Source organism: Bombyx mandarina, chromosome 23 (genome assembly GCF_030267445.1).
Source record: "Bombyx mandarina strain Sakado chromosome 23, ASM3026744v2".
In the NCBI taxonomy this organism is placed as follows: Eukaryota; Metazoa; Arthropoda; class Insecta; order Lepidoptera; family Bombycidae; genus Bombyx; species Bombyx mandarina.
Window position 1 is genome coordinate 18,507,571 of NC_143229.1, and position 12,368 is coordinate 18,519,938.

General features: G+C 36.8%; 1 protein-coding gene and 1 long non-coding RNA gene across 17 annotated transcripts; one reads left to right on the forward strand and one right to left on the reverse strand.

The window, feature by feature from the left end:
• Window positions 1-944: 944 nt before the first annotated feature.
• On the reverse strand, window positions 945-5,974 carry LOC114244150 (coatomer subunit gamma). The gene is made up of 2 exons (XM_028175869.2): window positions 5,348-5,974; window positions 945-3,164 (listed from the first exon to the last, which is right to left on the reverse strand). Exons 1-2 carry the CDS (start codon window positions 5,891-5,893, stop codon window positions 1,119-1,121), a joined length of 2,592 nt encoding a protein of 863 aa, XP_028031670.2. The 5' UTR covers window positions 5,894-5,974; the 3' UTR covers window positions 945-1,118.
• A 36-nt stretch (window positions 5,975-6,010) lies between these two features.
• Window positions 6,011-10,829, forward strand: LOC149500244 (uncharacterized). Of its 16 annotated transcripts, none has more exons than XR_016325117.1 (4): window positions 6,011-6,485; window positions 6,630-6,701; window positions 8,108-9,660; window positions 10,254-10,829. It is a non-coding gene; the product is annotated as an uncharacterized LOC149500244 (long non-coding RNA). The 16 variants fall into 16 exon arrangements; XR_016325123.1 differs by having other exon boundaries at window positions 6,028-6,439; window positions 6,546-6,701; XR_016325131.1 differs by lacking the exon at window positions 6,630-6,701 and having other exon boundaries at window positions 6,028-6,439; window positions 8,108-8,303; window positions 8,421-9,660.
• The last annotated feature ends 1,539 nt before the right edge of the window (window positions 10,830-12,368 follow it).

Here is a 12,368-nt window from a genome sequence, read left to right on the forward strand (position 1 = left end):
TCTGACATTATTATTTCATAGATGGCGCTGTGTTAAAAATATCAACAGTTCACATAAGCTACAATTTAATGGCATAAACACCACGTGTTGCCGAGGCTAAAGTATAAAAGAAATTTATTTAGTAGTAAACGGAATACAGTGAAATCTAATTGTTCTTACTTTGTTAATATTTGGTATCAGCATAGCCGGCCACGTGTTATTTAGAAACACTAACCTCAGCCACAGCAACATGTGGTCGGGTCTGCATATTATTATATCTCTCCTATTTCTGTCACGCGTTCGTATTTAAAGTTGTGCGTCAATCACGAAAATCTTATCAAATTCGTAATGTAACTGTATAGTTGTCTATACGAAAACGGATCGTTAAATTAGGCGGTAGTACTCGACAGCCAGCCTTCGGGATTTACGTCACCGCATGTCAAATCGATTTTCGTGCTCTCGATCATGAGTATAAGTTTCGAGACGGGACGATTCGATTGCGAAACGAAAGTAAGTGAATTCATTCGTGCTGCTAAAATTAGTTGTTTCTACGGACGGTAGGGGCGCTGTTTAAACCCTATACATTGTTTCTCGATAGCGATACGAATACTTTTTCGGTAGTCGTTCGAGCTCGCCCCTCTGTGAACGTATTACAATTGAGAGTTCGACCTCATGAGGTCTCAAGGTCTCAAGGTGGGTGACATCATTCATATTGCCATGTCTATGAACTCCTGTAGCAGCATCGTCTGCGTCATTAGCTCGTTCAACCATCGGTTTTATAAATAAAAATGTATTATTCTTATTGTACAATATACGCTCAGTTAAGTACGTTTTGTAATATAATTCTAGTATTTATAGTGTAACGTCGGACTGTATCTGATGGCGTATTAATAATGTACTTAGTTTTTCAATGATGCAACATGATGTACAGATACATAATATGTGTGGAAAAATGAATCTTCATAAACATTTTAAAAATTTAATTTCAATTTGTTGTTATATAAATGCTGATATTAAAAATGTACCTACTGTGTAAGTTAAGTAAAAATTCTTAAACATTAAACGAATAAAGTTGAACACCGACCACAGACCTACTTCTCCCCTCATCGGACTGACTATTAGTGTATAAATGACTAGATTTAACCCACAGCCGCCAAGAGTAGTTGAGCTACGTCTTCCCGGGGTGATCGGGCCGATAACTTCATAGTGACGCCGGCACTGCTACCCGCCAAGCGAGCTCTAACCAAAACCGGCGCCCCGCCCCTAAATACACCCCCACCACGGATCTCCTTAACCGCGTCACCGCTTATCGAACCGTTCGGGAGACCAAGATGCTCGCAAACAGCCTTCGCAGCATCACCAACATCGGTCTGCGACAACACGAACGTGTCATTAGCTTCTGGAACGTTCGCAGCTCTCTCCCAAGTCTGTTCCCAATCGTCTCCCCCAGCCCTAGCCCTGATCTGGTCAGAACAACCCATTTCGAACTCTTCCAGGGGATAAGAGTCGGCGTAACCCTCGCCAGGGTCCGGAGTTCCGGTGTTAGGGTCGCAGTCGCGCACGACGAACTCCAACGTAGCCATAAACGAACCCAAACTGTCTATAAACGCGCAAGGGTATTCGACGACCACGAAAACGTTGTCCTGTGTGTTGTAGACCAGCTTCTGACAAGGAACGATAGATTTGATTTCGTATTCCGGCGGAACTTCCAATCGGACGTGGACGTCCTCTAGTATTTGATCGTTCAACGTGTTCACGCATTCGAATTGGAATATAACGTGGCGTGCGTACACGTGTTTAACTACGCGAACCCGGTATTCGATCTCCGCTTCGGTCAGATCTATTGGCAAATTCGTTTTGAACAACGGCCCTAATTTCTCGATGCCCGGTATTTTAGCCAATTGCTCAGCGTAGATCTCTTCGATAGACATTTGCACCGGTTTGCGAACTTCGATTTCGGCTATAGGCTTTTTAGTTTCCTTGACCACCTCCTCGGCCGGAACGGACAAAATATTAAACGGTTCTTCGGGGTGCAACAAATGATCTCTCAAGGCCTTTTCTAGCAACACCACATTCGGTTTCGGTATATTCACAATGAAATCATTAATGAGCTGAGGGTTCTCGGTCTCTAGTATCGTACTGTAATATACTGCTCTATCTCTGACTTCATCTTCTTCGTCTAACTGACAGCGAGCCAATAACACCTTGATATTTGGCAATAGTTCCGGTACTTGTGCTCCGAACTGTGCTACGGCGGAAACTGCCGCGGCTCTGACCGGGCCGGACTCCAAAATAACTCTATTGTAAATGAATCTTATGTATCTTGACGGGTGACGCGACTTAGGACCTTCTCGTCCCAACAGATGCAGTATACGAACTGCCAATGCCGTGTGCTCGCAATCTTCAATGAACTCGCATAAATGAGACAGTCCTGTCTCTTTAGCGTCAGGATTTTCTTCGACCAAAGCTATAATCGCATCGGCTATAGCTGCTTTGTATTCCAGGCCACCTTCGTCTCTCAACATTCCGGCTAAGAATGCAGCCAGTGACTGATGCTTCCTCGGGAACTTGCTGCACAGCTGCCTGATGGCTCTGACGACTATTATTTTGAACTCGTCAGGAATTTCTGATACGAAGCTCGAAATCTGCTTCATCAGCCTGTCCACGGAACTTTCTGCGCCTGTCGCTAATAGCGTTGTTACAGCTAAGGTCGCCACGGACCTATTAGAATCTGAGATTAAGTTTTCCAAGTCAATAGCGCATGCCGCGACCGCTGTAGGGTGTTTTGTCGTCAACCGGGCCAAAGTCCTGGCTCCAGCCAATCTGAGAGCCGCCTTCGAAGAGCTGCAGAACAATTGCAAAACTGATACTGCTGGAGCAAGATCCCGGGCGGTCTTTCTCAAGTTGACGATTGCATGGGCCGCTTCATAAATAACCATTTCAGATTTATGACGTAAGCAGCACTCTATAAAGTCTATATAAGGTTGAGATGCTTCAGAATCATCACCGTCGCATAGCTGAGCAGCTAAACGTATAAGCAAGCAGAGGGAGTATGGTGATTTTATGTGGGACTTTGAAAGTCGTGTCACCAGTTTAACTGTAGATAACTTATCATTTCGACGCGACAATACCAGAACACCCAATGCGTGATACGACACCATCGCATTGTCCGAATTGATTGTTTCCTGTAAAGATAGATAATGATATGTTTTTAAACATTATAAAGGTTTAGTGGAACTTTTAAAATATCAATAATTTAAAGTAAAGTCATGATATAATTATCACAAGTTACGGTAACCTAAAAGAAAAGCTGCCCAGTGTAGGTACTTATTGGACAATCCAACCATGCCAGTATTTAAGCCCTCAATTAAGTAACAAAATTTTCAAGGACGACACATGGTTAATATTTGTTTATGAATTACTTCCATGATGAAGACATAACACAGTGTAGTGAACGTCTCACTTGGAACATTTCTCTAATTATTGGTTGTAAGGTACTAAATCTTAACATAAAAACAACATGGGTAGGTATTTTAGCTATGAAGCAGTCATGCATTCTGGTTTGAGGAGCAGGGCTGCTACCGTTGTGAGATCTATTGTATGTCTCAAGATTAATGACAGCATTTATGATGTGTTGTCTATGAGCTCTGGTAACATTTTAATACCAGCATTGATCTCATAATATTAAAAAATAAAATGAAAACTCTGCAGTTTTCAATATCAAAAACTATCAGAGAAGTATCTCAAGTCAGATTACTGACAACTGGTCTTATATACAATGGTATTCTTTCTCCCTATCCACTTCGATAAAGCGGCACGACACGAGAACCCTCTCATCGTGGCCGCCGATAACTACATTCCCGATCCTGCGGACAGAATGGAAAGCAGTCGACGTCGCCCAAAACATGTCATCTCGGATCCTCCCGATCCACTAACGGTGCTTCTAGGTACTTCAAGCACCGGTCACCGTTCTCGTCGAACCCATCGCTTGCGACGAAGGGCTCGACGAGTAAATTAACTCTCAGACACAGCCCACTGAGTTTCTCGCCGGATCTTCTCAGTGGGTCGCGTTTCCGATCCGGTGGTAGATTCTGCGAAGCACGGCTCTTGCTAGGGTTCGTGTTAGCAACGTCATCAGGTTTGAGCCCCGTGAGCTCACCTACAAAAGTTAGGGTTACGCTGATATAGCCTCTCAAGGCTATCAGCTTAGGTAGGAAAAAAAAAAAAAAAAAAAAACTCCCTATGTAGACTAGTTTATAGGACTGCAGAATTGTTATATAGTGTATAATCTATAAAAACTGTTTGCAACACATCAGACAAGACAAATACTCTAGATTCCTGAACGGTTTGTGTAAAATGATACCTCAAAGGAAAACTGTTGACATCAATATTTATTTTCTGATCAATAAGTTTAAATACCTCATACATACTTTTCATCCAAAACACCAATATCTATGATTTCTACTCGTCATTCTAGCTCTCGGAAAATTCACAGTATTAATCCCAGATTTGTCTTGTGCTCAAACTATTTCCGTACTATGTCACTATCCACATTAGATGAATATTTAATGGACAGTTTCATCCTTGCCCATGGAACTTGAAATCATCACTATTTATATTTAAACTAGCTAACCCATGGCTTCATCTGTTTGGTTAAGGGATACAGAACTAATTTTCTAAATTGTCATATTAATTTTAAATAAATAAGTTTGCTGAGACAATCAGATTTTTTTTAGTATAAAAGGTATATATGGTAATGATAAAGGTATAATGGCCTATATCACTCGCCTGAACTAAAACTACCACTTTAGAAAAGTCATATAAACCTCTTGCTTCGTTTCGACCCTAAAGTCCCTGAGGTCATTGTGGCCTAAAGGATAAGACGTCTGGTGCATTCGTATATAGCGATGCACCGGTGTTCGAATCCCGCAGGCGGGTACCAATTTTTCTAATGAAATACGTACTCAACAAATGTTCACGATTGACTTCCACAGTGAAGGAATAACATTGTGTAATAAAAATCAAAACCCGCAAAATTATAATTTGCGTAATCACTGGTGGTAGGACCTCTTGGGAGTCCGCACGGGTAGGTACCACCACCCCACCTATTTTCCGCCGTGAAGCAGTAATGCGTTTCGGTGCGAAGGGTGGGGTAGCCGTTGTACCTATACTGAGATCTTAAAACTTGTATCTCGAGGTGGGTGGCGCATTTACGTTGTAGATGTCTATGAGCTCCAGTAACCACTTAACACCAGATGGGCTGTGAGCTCGTCCATCCATTTAAGCAATAAAAATAAATAAAAAAAAGGAGTACAAACAAACACACTTTTACATTTATAATATTAGTATGAACCAGTATGATACATACCTGAGCTTCATTAGCCCATCGCCGAACAAGATCTGGTGCGGTAGAAGACAAATGAAGCGCAGAGACTAATGCCGCAGAACTGACAGCCGGGTTCTTGTCCACAATCGCCTGTTTCATATATCGTTCGATAGCTTGTAGCATAGAGGCATCCGTAATGCTGCACAACGCTCTTATTGCGGCCGCCCGGTACAGATCCTCTTTACCGGTCATGTCTTTAGTCAAAGAGGACGTCACTATGATCACATCTTGCGCCAATTTACTTAGTTCTTTGATGCAAAGATAAACCATACGTCGCAGCATGATTTCTTTGGACTGAAACAGTTTTGTTGTCGCAAAGAAAGCGTCCGTAGCCTCCTGAGTGGTGAAATTTTCGCCTTGATTCAGTAAATACAGTATTTTCGTAAGTATTAATGAACATTTTCTCGGGATAACGAGCGTTTGATTAAACTCTCGTGTTTCTTGAAGTACTATAGTTTTATCGAGATTCTGGTATGGGTTACTGCTGTTATCGTCTTCGTCCTTAACATCTCGCTTGAGAGAGCTCATCTTGAGCTTTTTCTTTGATGTAATGAGAAAATTATGAGGCGCTAACGAATACAGTTTTACACGTCTACTGTTTTGGGTTGTGTGTATTTTTTTTTTTTTTTTTTAATTTATTTACGGCCAATGGTTACAAGACCTTATAGCCTATCTTAAATTAATTTTCACGCATGAAGTACGTAAAAATTTACAAGTAATTATTAAACAAAACAGCATCAAATTGAAATATTAACATTACTCGTTTGTTTTTAAACATTTCCTATTGTGTTAATAATATATCTATAAATTGGTTTAAAATACAACGGGTTTGATAAAATTTCTTCTAAGTCCATCCTTACGCCTGTTTGTAAAGGCGAGTCACCCTTAGAAACATCGTCCAGCTCAGACACTAAAATTAATCTATTTATACTATATTTATGACATTTCATAACAATATGTTTCAGATCAGCGACCTCATTGACACAAAATTGACAGTTTTTGTCCGTTGCTAAACGTAGTTTAAACAAATGAGCAGGAATTCTACAATGACCGAATCTCAATCTATTAATGGTGGTAATGAATTGTCTGGAATTAGCTTCTTTAAATTTGTTATACCAAGGTACATGTGGCGGGGTATTCTGTATCTTTGTATACCATTTCCCTTTTTCTTGGCTTATAGACCTCCAGTGTTCATACCACAGCGTTTTAACATTTTCCGTTATTTTCTGCTGGAAGTCAGTAAACGGTACTTTTATTACATTAGTGTGGTCTTCGTCACATGCACCTCGCACTGCACAGTCTACAGCTTCATTGCCAAAAATACCACAATGAGCAGGTACCCATTTAAATTGGACATTCTTTCCTCTTTCATTTAAATTTGCCAATATTTCTTTTATTCTATAAATAATATAGTTCATATTAAATCTAAAAGGATCACTTTCTAGTGCTAACAATGAACTTTTGCTATCAGTTAAAATTAAAAAGTCAGAACTATTTACATTATTAATATACAAAAGTGCTGTATAGATAGCGTAGCATTCAGCAGTAAAAATACTGCAGTGACTGTCTAGCTTGAAGCATCTAGATTTCTTCAGTTGTGGATCATAATATGCTGAAGCTACTCTACCTGAACATTTTGATCCATCTGTATATAATTTATAAATATTTATGTTAGGTAAATTGTTAATATATTCAAAAAATTCAACTTTAGACCCAATTTTTTGGGAATCTGTTTCTACAGTCATATTTACAGTGGTATAATTGTTGATTTCATATATAGGCAAAAGGTTAGATGAGTATATATTTTTGAATGTATTTTTGATGCTAAGAGAAATTTGAAGCATCTCTGGTAAATGATCAGACACAAAACTGCTCATATTGATATTAGAACTGCCCATAAAATCAATAGGCAGATCCTTAGGTATTATCCTGTCAATAACAAAAACATTGTCAGTGGCCAATAGCTTCAGACAAAATCTCTGTGCGATCTGAAGACGCCTAAATTTTAACGGCATAATGCATGCTTCAGATTCCATGGCATTAATTGGAGTTGAGCACATTGCTCCTGTAATAATTCTTAGTGCCTTGTTTTGAATTACATCAAGTTTTCGTAGATATCTAAGATTTGCATTCATGTAAGCTAATGAACTATAATCAAAATGACTCCTGACAATACTTTTATATAACAGAGACAAAACCTTAGGGTCAGAACCCCAATGAACTCCAGCCAGAGATCGCAGAATGTTTAATCCTTTGCAGGCATTTCCAATTATGTTATTAATGTGTGTTTGAAATGTCAGTTTTGTATCTAACCAAACACCCAAGAATTTTTTATGTAACAACCAAGACAATGGACTATTGTTGTATAATATAGGTGATATCTCATTTAGGTTGACAACCTTTTTACTGAATAACATTGCCCCACTTTTATTTACACTTATATCTAAATTTAAGCTATTGTAAAAACATTGAATTTGAGACAATCCATTATTCAAATTTCTAATGGCATTGTTAACTTCTTTATTTACACTATATACAACAATATCATCAGCAAACAACAGGCATTTGACAGAGGGGTCTACTAAATATCTGTTTATCTGTGAAGTGTAAATGCCATATAATAAAGGAGAGATTATAGCACCTTGCATTGTGCCTTTATAAACATATCTAGGTCCATGTAGGATATTGTTATATTTGACATACATTAACCGTTCATTTAAAAAATTAAATATCCATTTACAGACTTTGCCAGGGACACCAATATCACTAAGAATCTGTATAAGTAAAGAGGGATTGACATTATCAAATGCACCACTTATATCAAGGAAAGCGCAAGCTGTGTATGAATGGCTATGAAAAGAATTTTTAATATCTGTAACCAGAGACATATAGTTTTCTGCTGCACTTTTACCTCTACGGAAACCAAATTGCTGTTCAGGTAAAATTTTAAATTTTTCACTATAAAATTCTAATCTCAATTTGAGCATGCATTCAAATAGTTTACCTACACAGGATGATAGTGATATTGGTCTGTAAGAATTGTAATCATTTTCAGGTTTATCAGGTTTTAGTACTGGAATAACACACTGTGTTTTCCATGAATCTGGAATCATTTGAGAGGACCATAATAAATTATATATCTTTAATAGAGTCATTTGGGCATTAGGGTGTAAGTTACTAATTAATTTATAAGGGATGTCATCGAGACCAGGAGTACTATCTTTTCTAGATTTTAAAGCTATTTTAAACTCATTAATACTAAAAGGGTTTGACAAAAAACAGCCTTCAATATTTCCAGGTGAATTAAAAACTTCATTTAACTTAGTCATGTTTATATACTTCTCCGGTGGAGATATTGGAGCTAGTTTATCTAAATACGAGGTGATCCATTCATCATTCTTAGGTCTATGTTTTAATCCTATCCTTTTAAATTTCCGCATGTAGTTCCAAATAATAGTAACAGGAGTGTATCTATTAAAATTCTCACATAATAATTTCCAACCACTCTTCTTTTTTTCATTTAGTAGCTTTTTCTTAATTGCATCAACTCTTTTGTATTGGATGTAATTGTCTATTGAGGGGTGGACTCTGTAGTTTTTTAGAGCTAATCTGGAATTGTTAACAGCTGTGAGACAGTCATTGTCCCACCAGGGAGCTGGACTTTTTCGTTTATAAGGAACCTTGTTTATAATTTTAGGTATATTTTCTGATTTTATTCTATTCAATATATTACAAAATTCATTATAAGTTTCTAGGGGATTGTCTGATTGAAATTTTAAATTAAGAAATGACTTTTCACTTGCAGAATGGTATGTTGACCAGTTGGTCTTTCTATATATGAAGCGCTCTGTTGGCTCACCTATCACATACTTTTCTATGGATGTTTGGATATGTGTGATTGTAGGGAAATGATAACTCCCCATAGGATCGCTATGCACTGTCCATTCACATAAAGGTGCAACATTTGGACTAACACACATTATGTCAATTGCAGATGGGTTGTGATGAACTGTACCTATGGTGGTTGGAGATCCGGAATTTAGAATGCAAAGACTACATTCATCTAACAGATTGAATACATCATTACCTCTGGAATTTGATGAAGCACAACCAAATGCAACATGATGTGCATTCAAGTCGCCAGCCAGGAATACTGGTTTTGGCAGTTTATTGATAATAGTTTTTAAAGTTTTGTATTGCAACCGTCCACCTCTAGGAGGACTATATGCACACAACAAGGATAAATTTGCATTCTTGGTTTTTAGAACAACTGCAGCTGTTTGTAAATATTCATGGTAAGGTGTACAAATCACCTGATATTTAAATGTGTCTTTTAATAAAATTGCTACACCGCCATGACCATTGGGTCCATTTTGAAGAACAATATTGTATTCAGGTATATTGAAGGGACTGTTTTCTCTCAGCCATGTTTCGTTTAACATGCAGATATCAATATCATACTCAGAAAGAAAGTTAATCAATAAAGGTTTTTTGTTACGCACACTTTGAATGTTAAATTGAGCAATTGTTAGAAAAGATTTTAAGTTACTCTGTAAATTGTTAAAACTAAAATTTGCCATTGTCTAGACTAGGTTTTTTAAAAATATTTCCTTTATTTTATTAATTGTTATGTTATCATCATTAGATGAGTTCGCTAAAGTAACTAGTGATCTTACAATAGCGTTTAATATAATGTCGTTGTTGGCAATTTGTTCTTTGTTCATTATAATATTATCTTTCTTGTTAAATGAATTGCTATTGTTATTTACAATAGGTTTTTCTTTAGTTTTTAAAGGTGGGAAGTTTTTATCGTTACTTGTTATTGATGCAAATGTACTGTTTTTGGGAATTTCTGACCGTTTTAATTCAATTTTTTTCTTTTTTATAGGGCAGTCCCGGGATACAGCTAGATGTCCCCCACCACAATTAATACATACTAAAATGTCAGACACACACTCTTTGTAATGGTGATCTCCTGCACAATATGAACACATTTGCTTACTGCGACATACTTTGGCGGAATGATTAAATTTGAAACATTTGAAGCACTGTATTAGAGGTGAAATATATGTCTGTACTTCGCAGCGAAACAAGTTGAGATACACATAACGGGGTAATGTAGTTGTTGAAAAAGTTATAGCCACAGAGCTCATAGGCATTAACTTCTTGTCTGCATTTCTTTTCATAAACCTCTTAATAGATATGATTTCAGCATCGCTACTAATATTTTTATAGATGTCTTCGTTGGATAAGTCTGTAGGCACAAATTTAATCACACCCACCTTCTCTACTAAGTGAGCAGGTATAAAGGCGCGGAATTTGTGCTTGCTGAGAAAGTTGTCAAGTTTGATAAAGCTATTAGCATCTGCAGCTTTTTGGAAATTCACACCAATTTTATATGCATTAATTCGTGAAACACATGTAATGCCTTTGACATTTTCATTTAATAAACTTGTTAATTTTATTGGATTTTTATTTCCGAGTTTTTCTTTTTCCTTTGACTCCACATAAACGGTATAGTTTGCAGAGTCGTTTTCCAAGAACAATCTAGTGTAGTTCGTTTTAAAATATATTTTATATTTATCTTCTTCAAAACTATTACTTACATCTTTGGTGTTAGCGTATTTTCTTTTCTTTTTGTCTGAATGCTCTTCCCCGTCACTATGCTGTCCCATTTTATTAAATGGGACGCAGAGCGTCAAAACTTAAATTTATTAACTTAGATATCAGATGAAAATAATTTAAATTCAAATACGAAATTAAAAAAGCGCGCCTTGTTTGACTTCCCGCCAAAAAGTCCCCTAATCAAACAGGGTTGTGTGTATGTCAAAACAGTGTTACTAGATCACTTTTTTAATTCAGTTAAAGTAGTTGATTGTGCCAATACTTGGATTCAAATTTTTTAATGGTGACCAAAGTTTAAATGAAGGCGAAAAGTTTCTTCTTCTCAAGCTTGTCAAAACTTTCCCTTTATTAAATTGTAATTTTACCCCTTAGAACTATATTAAGATAAGAGGCACATTCCTTCTTTATAACTTCTAGTCTTTGAACTCAAATTACATGTAAGTGTAGCGTAAACTACAAACCAGAATGATCTGTTCTACGACGCAAGTAGCAAAATCTGCATGCCACAGTGCCCCCTGATGTTTATTACATTTGTTACCATATAGTGTAAAATAATTATGCTCGTTTGTTTCACTCAGTAAAGTATTGGAAAATAATTTTGTTTTCAGCTGTGCAGACAACATTGACAAATTACACTCAAAGTCAGTTCTGTGGAATTGAGGGAGTTTCCGGGGAACGTCTTGGAAATTTTAAATTAGTGCATGTGTGTAAAAGGCAAAATCGTCATTCTCTTTTAAACTTGGTATCCCACGGATTTGTTTTTTCTCAACAGCTGGCGAAGTTTGACCGATCAATATTTATTAAATTCGGATACATTAGTAACTTTATCACCATCCATCCTTATTATTTAACTATGGCCTAACTTTGGGAAAAATGAAACTTTCTAAAGAATTTTTCTTATTCAGCTTTTGCTTTTAATAATTAATAAATTTGATCACTTTTAACATTTGGATTTTGACTTATTTGTTTCGGAATAAAACTTTATCTGATTACTACGTTTTTTTAAAATTAAGGACTAACATTATTATGATAAATATTATTTATATTATATAGCTCACAATTTTATTGCAATTTAAAGCACAAAAACATGAAAAATATGGTTGGATGGTTAAATTTGTGGGGATTGGGTTCTGTAGGTGATGAGGGGCTATTTAAAAACACACTGCTTCATTACAATTATATTGCAGATAGTTTGACCACTGTTACACCATTATAAAATTATTATCATTATATGTTTACAAAATTCTTACATGTTTCCTTGACCGTGTCTAGACGAGAAGTACTGACTTTTTCTTAGGAGAATACAATCATCTGTTTTTTTAAACATTTAAAATAATTCTAATATTCGAAATCTGTAATCATGTGTCAAGTGTTGCTT

Bases quoted from the DNA above. Each gene is read 5' to 3' on its own strand.
- LOC114244150 (XM_028175869.2), bottom strand. From the start codon at position 5,893: ATGAGCTCTCTCAAGCGAGATGTTAAGGACGAAGACGATAACAGCAGT. The intron at 3,165-5,347 runs GTATGTATCATA...CTATCTTTACAG, and splicing joins GATGGGCTAATGAAGCTCAG to GAAACAATCAATTCGGACAA.